General features: G+C 36.4%; 3 protein-coding genes across 3 annotated transcripts in view; 1 reads left to right on the forward strand and 2 right to left on the reverse strand.

Annotated features, from left to right (window-relative positions):
• Positions 1 to 19,697, reverse strand: part of LOC145498382 (uncharacterized) — a 397,197-nt gene that overhangs the window by 41,567 nt on the left and 335,933 nt on the right. The window lies entirely within an intron of this gene.
• The window catches only part of LOC145498279 (small cysteine-rich protein 5-like), a 51,446-nt gene that overhangs the window by 30,081 nt on the left and 1,668 nt on the right, over positions 1 to 19,697 (reverse strand). The window lies entirely within an intron of this gene.
• Positions 11,378 to 15,650, forward strand: LOC145498277 (small cysteine-rich protein 5). Its single transcript, XM_081478180.1, has 4 exons — positions 11,378 to 11,578; positions 14,473 to 14,557; positions 14,898 to 15,027; positions 15,454 to 15,650. The coding sequence occupies exons 1-4, from the start codon at positions 11,393 to 11,395 to the stop codon at positions 15,455 to 15,457; spliced, it is 405 nt and encodes a 134-aa protein (XP_081334306.1). The 5' UTR covers positions 11,378 to 11,392; the 3' UTR covers positions 15,458 to 15,650.

The following is a 19,697-nucleotide window of genomic DNA, read 5'->3' on the forward strand; positions in this document are numbered from 1 at the left end:
TTTTGTACAAAATAGGTTTAAAATAGGTGCAAAATTATATTTTTAACATATTTTTCGACTGATTTTAAAGGTGTTAAAACCTGTTTAAAACACTATTGAAATCCACTGTCTCAAAACATATTTCAATAGTACTTTAAACAGTTTAAAATTAAAGTGGATCATACATGAAAAAAAATATATCAAATACAATATAAATGTATGAAAATAGCTTTAAAATAGTCTAGAAATGGCATACAGTAATATAGTATAAAACAGCATAAAAATAGCACAAAATAGTATAAAAACAGTATGAAAATACTGTAAAAATAGTATAAAAATAGTATTAAAATAGTTCGAAAATAGTGTCAAAACAGCATAACAATAGTGCCAAAAAAATCTTAAACTTACATGTAACTTTGCTCTAGCTGTGAACAACACATGACATGCTAGAAGTAAGTGTAGGGCAAACTCAAGCTTGATGGGGGTGCTTGGCTCTACTTCTTTCTTTACTTGTATAATCAATGTATGTAGCTCTACACTTACTGTATCTGTATATGAAAAGCTGTAATAACACTTGAGCCTGCGATATTTTTTTTGTCTACTGCACATGTATAAAAGGCTAAAAGTTACTACAGTTTTAAAAACCAAAACATTTTTGAGTGTACGGCCATCATCAGTGGTACATAGTTTCTTTGTTAAGAAGAATTGCAAACAATGTAAAGGAGTCAAAGGAACATGCATGTATCAATACCAATTGAGAACTTGAGGCTAAGGGTCCATTACTTAGTATAAAACATCTTCTATATCACTCATTTTAAGACTAAATACAGGTTATTTACTTGTACTGGTATGCTATGTCTGCAGGGCTGTCATTAAGGGTTGTAAGCCGTAACACCTGTTATGGCTGAGTATGCTTGATTTTCCCTTGATGCTACAGGTGAAATTCCCTGTTGTTTAGAGAAATCACCCACAAAGTAACAAATTTGCTATGGGTGTGGAGAATAAGGCTACAGGTGACTAAAAAATTAATGACAACCCTGGTCTGTACATGGGAACTATATACATTGTAAACGTACATGCAGTACATGCATCAATCACTTCTAATCAAGGGAACCCTTAGGCCAATTTAGAGGGTACAACTCATTATGTGTGACTTTTGTAAATTTAGTAGGTGATGATCATGTTGTGCAAAGGTTTTGTTCATCTTTCATCACTGAGCAATGTCTGAGGCTGCAACTAAATCCTGCATCATTTATGTGGTCCATGTTACAGTTGCAAGCAAGTTGTGGGTTTGATTTTGAGTCATGGACTTGTTTTATGTACATGTACAAGTGCATGTAGAAATTAAAGCTGTACCATCTTATTGGGCCTACAGATATTCAGACTATGAGTAGTCCCGGCCTCTTTCGCTTAGTCTATTGTGTGTGATGCAAATGAAAACAGCGAGAAAAATATGTTGATTTTCTTTTGTGTCACGCATGATACATAGACTAAGGGCCTCTTCGTATGAGCAAGGTAACTGGCCAAGTGCTGTGTTGCAAAAGCGAAGCTATTTTGCCTAAAAAGTTTCGTCCTGGTTACCCGGGCTGGAGCGTTCATATGGGAAAATTTTCATCCTGGTCACTGAGATCTTGGACGCAAAAACTGAGATCTCAGTAACCGGGCCAGCCTGGCTTCTCATACATATATGAACACATCAAAATTTTTACGAAGGAAAGAGTGGCCAGGTGAGATCTCAGAAAATGAGCCAGGCTGGTTGACCGGGCTCATATGAAGAGGCCCTAAGCCAAAGAGGGAATACTTGTAGTCTTAGCAAGCAGGGCAGGGAAAAACCACATCCCATTGCCTGGGGCAAGTAAATTTTGCTCTTGGGCAAGTGAAAATGGAAGTTTGGAGGTCTGGTCTGGTGGGCAAGTAAAATTAGCCTCAGTACATATAATCTTGTGAATGATAATTTCCAATCAAAGCCTATTTCAAAACTTAAGACTACAAGATGAGCAAAACAGTGAGTTGAAAGCATGGATTAATTTAAAATCCAAGCATACTTTGTATCTGACACAACAATTGTCACTGTTGGTAGTTTCTTTCACCTAGTTTCATAGTGCCAGTAAACTCATTTTGTTATAGTCTATCACTGAATATAGACAGCAACTAGTAAATGATGTAGTTGATAAGGCATGAACCCTACATGCCCATTGGGCATTAGTAATATTTTAGTGGAGCCAACTGAAAACTAAAATATACTGGCCCACTGGGCAGCTAGATTTCATTTTTTTTTTTCTGGCCCTGGCAAGATGAAGCTTAAAAAACCAAAACCACTTGCAGTAAGTTATAGGGAACCCAAGCTGTCACAAGTCAAGGTCATGTGCAATTTGGGGTAAAGTTTTACAAAGACCACAGTATTCAATCATGAAAGAATTAATTAATGCATACCATGTTCCCCTTGAAATAAACTTTGTAGCTGCAGTGTATGTAATACATGATCGATAATATTATTATTTACAAGTTAACAAAAATTATCCCATCAAGTTGTAAGGTTCATTCATTTCCAACAAGAAACAACTGTACTTTCACTGATGTGGCATGACTGTAGTAGCTACATACATGTATAGCTTCCTTTCTAACCCTAAATTTAGTTATTTCCTCCTTTAAAAATTTACCAATGATTGCAGAATTGCAGCAATAACTTTGTAACCAGAAGGCAGTTGAAAGACCCCTATCAAACTCACAGAGACTTTGGCCCTAACAGGGCAGCACCACTCTCCATCTCCTGTTTCTCAAAGCTGAAAATAAAAACAAAATTATTTACTGCATTGTTTAGTTATTGCAGGGTTTAATATTTTAGCCTCCATGTATGTTTTGTTATCATGTTAAGTCTATAAAGTTGCCTTTCCACTTGAAGAAAAACAAACTGTTTGATTCAACTTCCACAGCTCGCACTTTAATTTCCCTACGAAGAGATCGATCAGTTTATGCCATGTCAAGATAGTAAAATGATCACAATGGATGAGTAATTTACGGCTGCACAAAAATGGCATACACAGTTGCAAACATGTAACTGCCATATAACCGATCATACATGTATATAGAACAGTACCTAATTATGTAGACTGGACGAAGAACAATTCAAAATTCAGATCTATGTTTCACAGGCAATCATCTAACTCGATAAAACAGCTGATGTGGTTACAGATATGTTACATGTATTTACATGTGCATGCATCTTTTCGAATGAAAGACACACCAAGACAGAAGATGGTCGGCTTACCTCCATTTCCTTGAGACATTACCAAGTTGAAGTCTATCAGAAAGATAAATCATGGTCGCTGCACCCACGAGTCATATGATTCGGTTCGGTCCCTTAACTTTTCGTCCAGTAAAAGGTAAAAAAACAAACAAATGAACTGTTGCACTGGTTACGAAACCTCCGTTTTACACAGCAATTTTGAAATGGAAACAAGTCACGTGGTCATTCACATGATGTTTCATGCAATCACAGCTGACCAAAATGCTCGCATCAGAGTATTGCACCGGCGGGTCAGCGGAAAATCGACCGGAAAATCCGTTTGCGCCAAAAGTTACGACCGCCAAAACGAAGCAAGAGGATCGCATCGATCGCCACATTGGATATAGTTCTTAGCCCAGGATTTTTAACGGTACAGTATCTGTTTATTTTATCTGCTTAAACTTCATTTTTTTGTTTACAACCCTCGTAACTTTTTCAAGCGTATTCTCAGGTATTTTACATTGAGACATACGCGGGTAATGCTTGGCGATTTCTTGGTTGGATGCGCTAAATGTTTATTCATAAAAGAAGCTTTCTCTTAGATGCATGGCTTTGCTCCAGACGTAACTAACCACGTACCAAATGGAACGTTCGATTAAACGAACTTTATCGAAATCAATCGAACTTAATCGAACGATTGGGTCCGAACACTCGAAGAACAAAATTGGGACATTCGAATGAATGGAATCGCACTTTGTTGTCGTGAAAGAATGTGTTGTACACATGTTCATGTATTGAGTAATTGCATGCTATAACACATGAAATCCAAGCCTGCCATGGACAGTCGAATCCTTGCATTTTGGTTGCGACTTTAGGTGTCACTCAACCTGTATTCGTCCTATTGTTTCTATCGTTAATTTTACTTTAATTATTTTCATTCTTCTCTATTATGGGTGTAGATTTCTTGGCAAAAATGATATTCACACAAAGGGGCTCTGGAAAATGGTTGAAGGGCCTAGTGATAGGGACTTCTCCCCATGCACATGTTAGTTTTGACCTTCAGTGGGGCATAGACAAGCATTCAGTGTAGTTCAAATTCAACAAATTTTTGATTAGATGAATGCACTATATTTATGTGGCAGGTTGATATATTTCCAAAAAATATGGCTAAGCACAACCAAGGTTCAGGAAGAAGAAATTACCTGGCAAGAAGAAGAAAAAATAATGAAAGACAAGAGGACAGAGTAATAAGAGAAGGATGAAAACACAGAAAACTACATGTAGCTGAAGTATTTCATTCTTTGCAAGAAACTGAAGCAGATGAAACAATTAAGTTGGGAAAGATTTGCGGAACCAGTGTGATTTACCACCAAGGCATTTTTATGTGGTCCAGTGAGGGTTCTTTATTCGCTTTTGCTTGTAACATTTTCAAGAAACAGAGTAAATTTAACCAGTTACAGAATAGCCCACTAGGACATGAATGAATGGGTAAGTGGATAATGCAGTTGATTCATGTACATAATTAATAATGAAATGTTCCAAGTCTTGGTTCGGTAGTTGTTGTTCGCGAGATCTTGAAGCTTGTGCTCTAGTTTGCAAGATGGCATCCAAGCAAATTCGCAAAGGCCTCTAGGTGTTCTGAAATGTTATTGTTGACAACTGAAAAATAAAACTTTTTATCATTCGGTGCATTTTGTCTTCCTTTTCATTGGCTGAGAGCCCACCAAGTGACGTGTAAATAACTGCCTACAAATAATGATCTGCTCATGTATAGTGCCGTGTAAATGTGTTTGCTGCAAATAATATTGAATTTTCCTCTCATGCGTAATTGAAACCAAGCTCTCAGGTGAAATAATTTAAATGGCAGATCGCTTCGCTGAGCTGTCAGAGAGTGATTTAAATGTGAAACCAAACTGGGTGGTCACAGATCAATTATTTGCCTCAGCCTTCAGCTTCGGGAAATAATTGATCTGCTTGCCACTGACAAATCATGATATTTTGCTCAACCTCATCCAATAATAATTATTATTCACAGTTATTGTGGAACTGGCGCTTTTTGCCAGCTTGCTGTGATGTTAGTAGTGAATGCCTCTTGTTAACAGATCAGAGCACAGACTCTCATAATATTAGCCTGGTCACAGCATCTGTCATTGAAACCAACCACTAAATTCAACATAAGTCTGCTCATAACAGACTGGAACAACAACTTTTATCATTAACAACTGTTTAGACAAAAAAAAATGGATTTCCTACATTGTTAACAATAATGACTAAACTGTTGTACACAAATATTAGTTCAAACCACTTTTGACTTCAAAATTAAATGACTGTCAAATCTGGAAAACTGTAACTGCTCATATGGGAAACAGGAAAAAAAGAATTGTTTGAGAGAACAAAAAAAAAAGGAATTTGGTTGTGAGATCTTGATTTTGGTGTACTTTGTGAGTGACAGCACTTTTGCAAGATCTTGAAGCATGTATACCATGATGAGTGACCACAATAAATAACTGGCTGATTACTACAAGCAATTTCCTTTTTCATATTCAGTGGTTGTCATTTCTTGTGATTTGTTTTGAGATCTTTCACATGCACACTGTGAGTGGGACACTTTCTGCCAAAATTACATGTATGTAAATTATGTAATCTTGAAGCACGTACATGATGACTGACCACAATCAATAATTTGGTAATTACTGCAAGCTAGTTACATGTACCTTGAAATTTTCTTTTTAATATTGAGTAGATGTGATTTTTTTTTGTGATTTGATTGTGAGATCTTAATTGTAGTCTACTTTGTGAGTGATGGCATGTTTTGCCATTAGGAGTAGCCCCAATCAGTAATAAGTAATGTCAACCAATTACTTGGATCAATTTTCCTTGAGTTATTAGTTGCTGCTTTCAGAGATTTGATTGCTCCTGGTAAATTTTTAGAGTTATGACACTTTTGATAGAACTTATATATTGTGCATGTACATGCGGCTTAGCACATGCTCTCAACCTGAACCTCACTTGTGAACAAACATGGCATCTGTGACCATGTCCTTTTAGAGAAGACTGGGATTTACTTTAACGTCTGTCGAAAAACTCCTCTGGGAAGTCCTGGAGTTGTTCAGTCTTTGCCTGCCATTTTGGTTATAAACAGTGCTTGATACTTCGAAGAAAAAGAAAGACAGGAATACATGTACATGCAGGGCGGCAAGAGAGTGCTATTTTGCGAAAAGGTTTGTTTGTCCACAGATTCATGTTTTTGGCTTGGCTAAATTTTTGATTGATTTTGATATTGAGAGAGTCTTAAAAGCTTACACACTAAAGCAGTTTTCAAAAAGGGGATGCAAATTATGTTGATTGAATTATAAATTTCCATTGGGCTAGATTTATAAATAGTGCAAAAATAGTGTATTTAAAATCTGTTTTTAAGATAGACATTGTCATGATTTAAAACTACTATTTAAATAGTATACTCGCCTGATTAAAACTTAAAATATGTTTAAAACAGACTGTTTTGGTTGTATTTTAAAGCTTATAATATGAATTGCTATCTCAAATAGGTTTTAAACTTCCTATTTAAAACATATTTTATGTTCTTGGCATGTCAACTACATTTTAAATATCCTATTTAAAGACTATTTTAACACTGAAAATTTGTAAAATACTTTTTAAACCTACGGCCATTGCCAACATAACTTTCAAAACAGGGTTTAACTAGAATTTTTAAACTGTTTGAACGAAATTTTTGTGGCCGTAGTATTAAAATAGATTTTAAATCCCCTATTTAAATCCTGTTTTGAGCTCAAACTACGTTAAAAACAGAGTGAAAATCATTGCAATATCATGAAGTAGGTTTTAACTATACTTGAAATACATTACAAACAAGAAGCAAAATTTTGAATTTTGTACAAAATAGCACAAAATACCCTATAGTGACTTCAAAATACTGTTTAAATCGTCAAAATACGTTCAAAACAGTTTAAAATCAGTTTAAAAATACGTCCGATAACCATATCTTTAGCCAGTGACAACCATTTAATTCCTTTTTACCAATTTTTAAGATCATATATGTTGGCATATAGCTTTTGGTGTTTAAAAGCACAACCTCTTAGTTCGCCGGTAAGGCTGTGTTTTTAAACATAGCCTTAAATAAATCAGTTTATTATGAGAACTTTACATATAACACTGCCTAAGCAGTCGGTCTCAGTTTTTAACAAAAAACGACACTAATCAAAACAAGTACAAGTAGGTATTTTCACCGTGCTTTTCATAGCGGCGTCGGTAATTTTCAAATATTTTGAATAGTCAAAAGGAATTTATTTTTTCGTAAATTGACATTCTCTGACAACATTTGAAGAGTTATAAATGTTGTCAGAGAAGCAAACATGACCAAGTATCATAAACGTGGCAAACTGAATAAGAGACAGCCATTTTATTTGCCCGTAAAGTTCACTAGCGTATTCAAAAGAACAGAAAGAGCAATATTTTGAATAATATGTGTAAAGAGGTACGTAGCATGAATTGGACATTGAGCTAAATTCGGCCTCACTCACTGAGCCGGTCTATCTGCGTTTTATAGTAGTTGCACTTAATACCAGTGGCTTTTACCTCTTCACCAGTTTCTAAGTATCTTTTCTGTGACATGAAGAAATGGAGTTATATAGAACTGAAGAGATAATACGAAAATTGTTTTCAAGGGTGCCTAACGGTCTACTTAATCGACCCATCATACGTTCGATAGTTTGCACCCGGGAACAGGTGAATTAAATGTGCTTTACATCAAACAAGTCAAACCTCTTGCCCACCTATCTAGGCTTGACCATTTCTGCACGTTTACCGTAACAAAGTGAACAATATCAACTGACTTGGTAATCAGCCTTAATGTATAACAAAGAAATTACCGAGACCTTTGTCCGATAGTGATTATCTAGGAACATTGTACAACCGAGACTCAGATCATCTAGAAAAGCTTTTGAGTATCATTTGTTTTGATTTGAGAATTTGTCTCCCCTAACTTAATTATTATCTATTCAGCTATGTTTGCAGCCTGAAGGATCCATTCAGAAGAGTTTCAAGTCATAGCCATAATGGTAAAGAAAGTCACATAATTCACAAGCAGCTTAAAGAAATATCAATAATTATATGTTCCAATGCACTATAAAGGGGGACGTGACCAGTGGTCTAGTAAATATATTGTTAAAGAAGTTTTTTCGGAGGGCGTTTTCTGTATTTAGTTCAATACTCAGGCATGACTTCCTGTTTTATTCTTAAAAGACACAAAAACGCATTTCACTGAAACATATATGGGAATATAGCCCCCACGTGAGAATTTAATAAAAGTACCATGATAATTATTATCAAATGAGTTGTGTGATCTGGTATGTGTGTTTAACCTGTTTAAAACAATTTATTGCATGTCTTATGATACTTAACTTTAACATTAAGGTATAATTTATACGACGAGGTGTTTAGTATGTGCTCGTCGACGTCCATCTCTTTGTACAACAACCGTGAAGTTTCTTCGCGCTATTTACCAACGTGCCCTTAGAGGAAGCAATACGGATACTCGCCGATATAGCGTTTGTGAATAACTGGTTCAATGAAACACACCACTTGAACCTCAGCGGAATGGACCTTCCATATCTTCTCAAAGCATCCACCAAAGACCAACTGTTCAGTTCAATGGACAACTTTATGAACAGACCAATGGCGTCGCCATGGGCTCTCCACTCGGGCCACTGCTAGCTAATGTCCTCATGGGATCCATTGAAGAAACTCTGGTTCATGAAGGCAAAATGCCTTGATTTTACAAGAGATACGCTGACGACACTTTAACTATAATGCCTGACGCAGCATCAGCAGCTACCTTTCTTTCGGTCCAGGCTGAATATTCTTATTTTTCTACCTATTTTAGACTGAAAATTTTCTTGTGAATGTTCTCAGATTATAGCGTATAATCTCTTGCAGAAATGAATTTAGCATCAAACATACGGCTAGCGCTGTTTTTGTTGTCTCCTGGCTATTTCTGCGCTTTTTTTAGAGAAAGGAAGAATTTTATACGGTTTAGTTAAAAAGATAAGATTTTATTGTAACACACATAATTGTATTCTTTTCAAAATCTTAGCCTCAGGTTAATTCTTAAAATCTTCTTAACATTTCGCAAACTTCAGCCTCGATATTCTTACAAAAAATAAAGGAGAGTATGGAAGATTGCTGTCAGCAGTCCAAACGAGTAGTTCATCTGCAGCTCTTTCGACATATATGTTTTTTCAAAATTTAAATGCATGGAAAACAACGGCTATATATTGCTGGCGGAAGACACTGAAAACGTTCTACTCCCGAATAAAAACGAAAAGAACATACAAATATAAAACCACTCTTAAAATCAAGTCCACCAACTGTGAATATTTGGAACTGTAAATATTTTTATTTGCAGCAAAAAACTCACAAATGCTCATAACTACTCAAAACAAACATAGCTTTCGCGCTCAAATTATTGACTACAGGTAAATGTCGAAACTGCTTTGAAAACAACGCCTTTAAAAACAATTGTGAGAGAATGTGATTATAATTCAACACTTATTATGAGCAAGGTTCTTAATTAAACAAAAAGTAATATTAAATATTTTGTGTAGGTCGTCAGTATCTATACAGTTCTTTTACACAAGATAATATATGTTGGCTATAGCTTTTGGTGTTTAAAAGCACAACCTCTTAGTTCGCCGGTAAGGCTGTGTTTTTAAACATAGCCTTAAATAAATCAATTTATTATGAGAACTTTACGCATAACACTGACTAAGCAGTCGGTCTCAGTTTTTAGCAAAAACGACACTAATCAAAACAAGTACAAGTAGGTATTTTCACCGTGTTTTTCATAGCGGCGCCCGTAATTTTCAAATATTTTGAATAGTCAGAAGGAATTTATTTTTTCGTAAATTGACCGACATTCTCTGACAACATGTAACATTCTCTGGCAACATTTTATTTTGAACCTCACATTAGCATTTTTTACTCGTACACAAGCATTTCTATTTTTTTCATTATAATTTTGTTTTTTTCACAATTTTCTTAGTATATATTTTAACGTTCGCACTGTCTATCTATTACTCCTTAGAGACTACAGAGTGGTTGTCGAAAGCTCGTTTTAAACAAAATTTTTAACCAGAGATGGTTTTTCTATTTTTCCAAACATTTGAAGGGTTACAAATGTTGTCAGAGAAGCAAACATGACCAAATATCATAAACGTAGCAAACTGAATAAGACAAAAAAAAGTGTTAAAACGAATAAGATAAAAATACTCTCCACGCAAAAATGATTAAAAAATTAGAATGTCGGAAACTTTTTAACGAGTTTTGAAAGCATTATTAAGAAGGTTGTTAACAAAACAATTATTGGCAGCTGTTTCATAATTAGTACGAGTAGAAATATTGTCAATAAGATTATAGCACCGGAAACCTTCTAGAACAAAGATATAACTATCAAAACAAAACCGAAGAGGAAATTATTTATCACATGATCTAAAGGCGACAGCTTACTCTAGGAATTCGGCCTTTAACAACAGTTCTCGTGATTTTCAGTTGCTCCGAATCATTTTTCCTTACATTTATATTTGTCCCCGAAGAAAGAATCCATGGCCGCACCCAAGACTTAAAAGCAGACTGATTAAAAAGACTTTTCTCAGGTTTGCAAGGAAGTTTATCCAAATGGGCATTACAGCTTATTTCTATTTCTTATTTCTTATTTCTACCAAGAACCCATCGGATATCCTTGCGAGAAAGAGAGCTGGCGACTTGCATGTTTTAATAAAATGTAAAATTATTGTCCTTTACCAATAAGTCTTAGGTAACGTAACGCGAATTCCACCTCTAACAACTGGGGAATCCAAATGGATGGGTTTTACCTCTAGCTCTTGTGCAATCTATTTATCCAGTGTGAAATTTTTGTTACATTTAAGCTTACAGAACTAAGTCTTTCTTTGTAAAGCAAAAATATATAAGAAGAGAACTAAAACAAGGACGCAGGAATTTAAAAATATTTAAGCTCTTTAGAGATAAACTTAAAATATTCATGTGGCCTTGGGGGAGATTCGAAATTAAAAGCATCTCCTGCAGAGAAAGATTGGAAAATAAACAGCTAAAAACGCAACCGCCAGACAGTTAATAATTTTGTAGTCAATGTAACCAGATCAACATGTAGGAATGTTTTTTCACGTGTATGTTGTTCATATTGTAAAAGGCAACCGCCTCTCAAAACCGCATAAATTATGCGGCCTATGGGGAATAAATAAGAGTGTGTCTTGCAGTCTTCATCAGTACTTGAAGAGAGTATTTGATATTGCGTATTCATCCACCGTCTCAAGTTCCAATTTTCAATTGCAAGCTAAGGTAGGACATGCTTCAGTATTTTGAGTTAAACGGAGGCCTTTGAAAGTAGCCTGACTTACTGAATAAGCTTTGGTTTAGGTCGTTGAGGGTTAAGGGAGCTACGTCACGGTTGCGCACCTTGAAAATGTTAGCCTAAATTTTCTCAATTTTGTCGTTTGTAATCCATGTTAATCTGCTCCATCCTTAAAGTGCCACTAACCCCCCAAAGTTTTTTTCCTTTAATAAAATCTACTAGTTTCCCTGATTACTTCAGCGAAGAAATATCTCGATTGATAAAATCCCTGCGTTTCTACAGGCGTTTAAACATGTAATTTCTATGTTCACGACCGCGCAAAGTGGGATCTGGGTCGGGCTACTAGTGACGTCCCTTGGGAACCGGACTAAAACACTCAAGAGACTTTTGACTGAGCTTCAATGGCAGTCAAAACATTTTCGGGTTATATGTGATTCATATTTTATCAAAACTGGACAAGAACTTTAAGTGAAAGAACTGTATCATCTAGTCTTAAAATTCGGAGTCTAGCTACGATTTGGACGGCTGCGAAGTACATATTTTTTTCCATTTCGAAGTGCGGGTCGCCAGTCGAGATCGCCCCGTTGTATAATTATATTTAGGCCGGGATCGACAATTTTCCGGTCCATTTGGGTTATAAACGTACAAACAATGACTGAATAGTTAGCTCACAGCTCTTAAAGAGTTATAAAAATGTCAATGAACGCAAAGAGTTGGTAATTTAACTTTACGAAACGTGCAAATTTCGGAGTGTCAAAACACTTTTACATTCAAGTATTAATTTCCCCCGAAATACAAGTTGAAATGCGATGCAGTCGTACTCCACTTCTGCCTACTTCTCCAGATCAAAGATTGAAAAGAGTTTTACCATAAGGCATAAGCAGAGATGTCGGCAAACAATATTCGAAGGTGAGGTAACTTTTCGCTGCGTTATTGTCGACCGACCATAGAATATGCACATTCAATTACTGTGTACGAACACAAGCTACGCAAATTTGCATATTCTGAACTAGTGAAATCATGGAAAATCCTTCGACAAGATCTTGAAAAGAGGTTCACTATTCTTTTAGTTAATGAATACATTTCTACCTCACTGTTATTTTGAATGAAATGTCCATTTTACGCACGCTAATAACCTGGGAGTCCAAAGGTAATTTCTTTGTTATACGTTAAGGCTGATTTCCAAGTCAGTTGATATTGTTCACTTTTTTACGGTACCAGTGCAGAAGTGGTCAAGCCTAGATAGGTGAGCAAGAGGTTTGACTTGTTTGATGTAAAGCACATTTAATTCACCTGTTGCCGGGTGCAAACTATCGAACGCATGATGGGTCGATTAAGTAGACCGTTAGGCACCCTTGAAAACAATTTTTTTATTATCTCTTCAGTGCTATATAACTCCATTTGTTCATGTCACATAACAAAAGTTACTTAGAAACTGGTGAAGAGGTAAAAGCCACTGGTATTAAGAGCAACTACTATCAAACACAATTAGATCGGCCCAGTGAGTGAGGGCGAATTTGGCTCAATGCCCAATTAATGCTACGTACCTCTTTACATTATTCAAAATATTGCTCTTTCTGTTCTTTTGAATACGCTAGTGAACTTTACGGGCAAATAAAATGGCTGTCTCTTATTCAGTTTGCCACGTTTATGATGTTTGGTCATGTTTGCTTCTCTGACAACATTTCATGTTACTCTTCAAATGTTGTCAGAGAATGTCGGTCAATTTACGAAAAAATAAATTCCTTCTGACTATTCAAAATAGTTGAAAATTACGGGCGCCGCTATGAAAAGTACAGTGAAAATACCTACTTGTACTTGTTTTGATTAGTGTCGTTTTTGTTAAAAACTGAGACCGACTGCTTAGTCAGTGTTATGTGTAAAGTTCTCATTACAAATTGATTTATTTAAGGCTATGTTTAAAAACACAGCCTTACCGGCGAACTAAGAGGTTGTGCTTTTAAACACCAAAAGCTTTATGCTAACATATATTATCTTGTGTAAAAGAACTGTATCGATACTGGCGACGTACACAAAACATTTAATATTACCTTGTTAGCAGCTATGTGTTACCAGCTATGTGTTACCATGATATTTGCCTGTGATTCCATGCCCACCCCAGGCAACTTGAAAAAAAGTTTCCTTTTGAAGAACCTTCCTTTCTTTTTCTTAGAACACAAAGGCCGAATAGCTTAGATGGCTAGATGGAACCGAAAATTTAAGATCTCGATCTGTGAAAAATGTTTCAATGTCAATATTTTTTGCGCTTGGTTGTTTTCTTGTGATAAAACTATAGGAAGATGATGGGCGAATGTGAAATACGATCAGCATAACTGAAAAAAGTGCTATTAAAATATTTCTATAGCAGATAAGGAAAATATTCCAGACACCTTTTCACGTAGTTGTGCAAACTCGTTACCGTATTTTAATTTAGAACGCGCAATTTGATCTAGCAGATCGTTGCCGTTGGGAGGTGGCGTGGATTTTTACTCTAAGGAATTTCTGATCACGCGGGGCCAATGTTGGTTATGAACATTTCTTGCCCCAGGCGGTCGACTTCCATGTAAAAAGGTCGAAAATTTTCGTCGGAACATTTGAATTACACCCTAAAAGTGACCAATTCGGGCACGGCTCGACGTTTATTTGACCCCTAAAAGATACCTCGTTTCTATCATTTCTTCCAGTGCAACCCTAAAAGATACCTTGACGAAAGAAATAGCGTCATTTCATCCTCAATTTCCTCAAGTGAGACCAAAATCCGTGATTTACATCCCTGAGCGAGGAGAAGAGTGTTCTCGACCTTCACATATGGGAGTCTCCCCCCGGGATTTCTTCTGTAGTAATAACTAACAAAACTGTGTTATTACCTTGTCTGTTGCAGTTCAAATTAAACATGGCTGTTAAGTTTCATCTGTGCCTGTTGCTGATTATCTTGGTGGGGATGGGTGCGCATGTTGCATTCGCAGGTAAGCACAGTATCTACTCAGTACTCAGTAAAGAAAGTACAGCATATCTTTGTGTAGATTGCCGTCAACGAAAAAATGGTCAACTACTCGGAGCGTTTGATTTTACGCACAGCTTCAGCTGAGCACAATTAAGACGGCATCTATATTGCGAGTAAGCCAATTATTATTCGATATGTTTACGTCCAGTAAACAGAAATTGGTTATGGGTGCAAATCCCGTTAATTTTTGTTGAACCGCTCGATTTTTTAACTTTTTTGGAAACGCAACAGAATGCAATGGCCATATCTTCACTAGATGTTATTATTATTTTTTTATATTAACGATAAATTCTCTTTCACAGATCTCCCATTGTGCGACTACCCATATGGAGCGTGTTTCTATCGTGCTGACCCATGTCCAGACGATATGCCGGTTGAATGTCCAAACTATTTCTACTGCCCGCAGCAAACAGACAGATGCTGCTGTTACGAGTAAGCACCGTGTAACATACTGATAAGAACAAAGCTCTTTAGACGAGAATCATGACTTTTAAGTCAAGAGGAGCATCTAATTTATGCCTTTACTTCAAATATTTCAACGAAGCTATTACATTAACCCGCCCTACCAAGTCCAGGATACGATCGAGAAAAGAGGAAGAGGGCGAAATCTGCTTTCAGTTGGGTTATTCCTGACTCTTTTTGAGTAGAAGCAATATTTTTTGGGGGGTTGTACTTGTGTGCATTTTGTTGATTTCATTGCTGGTTTCAAACATCGGAAAATTATAGCTATCACTACCCATTACGCGTTTGGGGGGTAATTCACAAACCTAATTTAAGTCAAACCAAATTTTAGTTTAATACCACATAGGTGAGTTATTTACTCTGGTAAATAATGGTAATATGTTGTTTATTTTGTAGATGATGCGAGGTGATGATCACTCACCCAACACTGCTGCCTCCGTTTCAACTGACGAAAGTAGAATAGTTATCAATCACTTTGTTTGTAGTCATTAACTTAATGTTAACTGAATGTTATTAGTCCAAATGATCAGTATTTTATGGGTGAATGCACTTGAAGCAGTGGAATAAAAGCTGTTTGAGCAAAGCTACTGTCGTTATTCCATGAGTCGCATTATTTTCCTGCAAGAGACAATTAAGAACAAACTTTTAAAATAGAGACATAATGTCGTGCATTGCTGTCCGATCCAGCGAACATACAGCTCTTGATAAGACACTGCATAAGAGTTTTCTCAAAAAACCGAAATACGCTTCTTTACACTTGCATTGGACGAGGGAAAATGATTTCAGTCTTTCACTTGCATTGGACTGTTTAAACTGATATATTCTGGGATATTCGGGGGTATATTGCGGCAAAGATCTCACTCGCTGGCGCTTTCGTAGTTACAATATCTTCTTGCAATAATACTAGTATTTGTTCGTTTACAAACAAAAGAAGAAAACGATAAAAACCGACGTTTCTGTATCACCAAGACGTCATTTTCAAGGTTATTGTAGAAATATTCTGCGAGTGTTTAATGAAAAAATCCCTAAATTTGCATTACAAAAGGAAAATTGAATTATATAACTGGATTCATATAAATATTATCATGCGAGTGGAGTCTGATTGCTCATGTAGACTTGGTTTTAAACGTATAATGTATAACATATTCGTGCAATAAACGATCAAACTAGGTTTAAATTCGGACGAAAACGACATCTTAGGCCCAGACCACACAAATCCGTTTTCGAACGAAAACGCATTAGTGCTACACAAGTTAAAGCACATCGTTCTCTGACACGTTTTACACAACTCAACGACGAGTGCGGGCTCACGTAACATTCTGGGATACAAAAACAATAAGGAATGGAACGGACTTAGCATAAAAGAAAAAAAAAGGATGAGGATTACGTGCTCAGTGATTATCTAAAATGCTGAAAGATAAACGGAAAGCCGCAGATTGAGAATGATGAGGGATGCGAAAATCCTATACACTGAATTACCCCACTGCATTCGACTTGCTTTTACAATAGCAACTGTATGAAATCTCTCCAAGCTGGAAATTCCACCGCGCGTTGTAGTGCGATACATTTACATCTCACAAGGTTCATCAGTATGCAGAAAATATTTTACGTTACGTTTGCGAAGGGCGAATATTTTAAAGGGAATGAAAGTTCACGTAAACTGTGTACATTGTCTTCTATGTTTGCACTATTAGCTTTAAACATTAGCAAAGTGGTCTGTTATGAATTACCCAGAAAGGAAAATTAATATATCTCTCTCGAGATTCGATATGTCATTTATAGTTTTTGCTAATTTTTAAGCATCTTTTAAAACTTTTTCAAGAGATTGCTGAATCGATCGAGCCTGAAAAATGGACACAATTTATCTAAAATTCATTCCTTAAATATTCGGCCTCCGCCAACGTAATGTAAACTATTTTCAGCACACTCATGAACCTTTAGAGATATGGATGTATCACACTAGAACGAGCAATGGGATTTTTAGTTTTACCTTCAGTTGCTATTGTAAAAGCAATTGAAATGCGGCAGCCCACTTAGAGTAAGATTCCTGCATTCGTCTTCTCTCTATCTCCACCTTCCCGTTTATCTTAAATTAATCAGTGCACTTCAGATATAGACTGTGAACTTGGAAATTAAAACTTGCTATAAACGTGAAGATTTCATGGTGGTTCTTTCATGGACTTCATGGAAACAAGCTTGAGGCGCAACAAAAAAAACATTTGGAAGTGAGGCGGAAATGCATGGCGAAATATTTTTCTACCCTGCTTATTCGGACTATTTATTTGCTCTGACTGCTCATGTTGCCGGGCCTCGTCTTGTGCAGAAATTTCTTAAGACAAAAATCTTTGCATCACCGTCTTATCCTATGATGTTGATGTAATAATCTTGCTGCTTCCCTGAAAAACAAATCCAGTCTTGTTTATTCTGGCGTTATCGAACGTGCAATTTGCCGTGTAAGGAGTTTTACCTCAAGTAAAATTAGGCAAACTTACCAAATTGCAGTCGATCCTTTCATAAAACATATACTAAAAATATATTTGCGGTAATGTCAATTGTGAAAGGAAAATCTATTTTTCCCCCGCGAAATAATTTCAGCCTAGTACGCAAAAGAGTCACGAGACGAGTCCAGAGACGTTTGTTTTCGTAACCGGGTTTCTTAACGATCAGGTTTAAAAGAAAGCTGCAGTTATGCAGTTGTTATAAACATAAAATTGTCATGGTTGTTCTACTTGAAGACCAGCTAGGGGTAAAACAATGAAAGGGTGGGAGAGTGAGGAAAGAGGCTGCCCTCAGATGAGTGTGATCGACAGTCTTCTTAAGATTCAGTGAATTAGCCAAAGCATCCAATGAATTCTGTACCATCAAGCTCTAGGATCTCCAATCAACAACTGTTACCCCGTCACTATCTCCTAAAGAAACTAGAGCTGTTGTTCTAGTGGTCTTATCTTTAAGGTACAAACAACCATCCAGCCTGTGTTGTAAGCCGCATCGTAAACGAAAAATGTGTTCAGTATGTCGTTATCAGTGTTGCCTGTGCAGCGCAGGCTTAGGTAAACACGCGGGGATTGGCACGTACACGAGTAAGAAGGCTACAACCAACTTTCACCATCCAGATATAAACGTTAAAACTATTGCAACCAAATCGACAAGGTCCCTGAACACCTAATAAGGCAGCTTCGCGTCCTAAAAAAGAAAAAAATGCAATCAGACTCCATTACGTCGCACGAAAGCACTTACATAAATCAATTTTTCATTTACTACGCACGGATTTTTTTCCACAAAAGCCTTGACGATGGCGTCATGAAGACACCGAAACGTCGATTTTTATCGTTTCGCTTTGCTTGTACATGAAACTTCTATTAAGACGCGTGTCTTGTGCCACGTACCCAGACTGTTCGTACCTTACGAAAACGAATGATCTGGTAACTAATGATAGGTACGTCCGGGGATTGATCCCATATAATAAGGACGGGGGTGCTTGTTGGAAATTTTGAAAAGAACCTCTAAGAGGTACCAAGATCCTCTTTCGTGGGCGTGGTTTAAAATGTTTTTTTTCTTTTACCCCTAAGAGTTACCAATTCTAAAACAGCACTTCATCTCCTGTCATTTTGTTTTAGCTCAATACCCTAAGATGCACTGCAAAAGCTCCTGTCGTGGACCTTTTGGACCTGAATACCCTAAGAGGTATCAAAACCTCTAAAAGGTAAGACAAGTACCATCGTCCTTTTTATATGGGTGGAGAGGGTACGCTGCTGCCGCCGTGAAAATAAATGAGAGAGCAGAGCACGCTGTTATTCGGCAAATTAAAATCACAGTTGAAAGAGCGTGTCTAGGTAACCATTCACAAACTAATATTAAATTTAAGTGGATTCAGTCTTGCCTGTAAGGTTGACTCATAACATTTTGAAATTAAGCTGAATTGAAAAAAATATATATATTACATGTTTAATTTACAGCAAAAACGGACAAGCAATTTCCGAAAAGTTGTCGGCTTGAAATATAATAGTTTACTTGTATCTGACATAAACATGTCGGAGGCAAACCGGAATTTTACTTTATGTTAACTTGATAAACGCAGTCTTCACGGAGGTCAGTAAACCGATAAGTTCTAGGACTCACAAACATGAAAGCAAACTAATACATATTGAAAGGTTTCCTCCAATGAGCCTTTATCCACTAGAACATCGAGTTTGATCTGAAAAGATAGCGCCATTAACGGAGGAATCGAAATTTTATGAAGGAAACGCAATTTAAAAACTGATAAAAATGACAACGTATCCATTTCGATGATTGAACGATAACGACATATAGACTTCAATGATTAAAATTACGAACGCGTATTCACATTAAAAACAAATACTTTGTTATCGGATTCAAGACAAACTTTAGAATAAACTAATAAGAAACATGGTGTTGTTTGTGTCCAAACGAATAATATGAAATACGTTCTCAATTTTCTTGTCTCACAATATTACCATTTCCTTTGACGTAATTTAAGGTGAGGGACTTTGTTTGAGGGAAAATAAAAACAAAATCCCCGATATCAATAAATAACGGATGTATAGAGAAAGAAAACGTGAACAAAAATGCTCACTGATTGAACTGTTTGTTTAGATAAATTCGCAATGAGTTAGTTAAAA

This window comes from Orbicella franksi, chromosome 9, assembly GCF_964199315.1.
Source record: "Orbicella franksi chromosome 9, jaOrbFran1.1, whole genome shotgun sequence".
NCBI classification, from domain to species: Eukaryota; Metazoa; Cnidaria; class Anthozoa; order Scleractinia; family Merulinidae; genus Orbicella; species Orbicella franksi.

Bases quoted from the DNA above. Each gene is read 5' to 3' on its own strand.
- LOC145498277 (XM_081478180.1), top strand. From the start codon at position 11,393: ATGTTTTTTCACGTGTATGTTGTTCATATTGTAAAAGGCAACCGCCTC. The intron at 11,579-14,472 runs GTAGGACATGCT...TGTCTGTTGCAG, and splicing joins ATTTTCAATTGCAAGCTAAG to TTCAAATTAAACATGGCTGT. The intron at 14,558-14,897 runs GTAAGCACAGTA...TCTCTTTCACAG, and splicing joins TGCGCATGTTGCATTCGCAG to ATCTCCCATTGTGCGACTAC.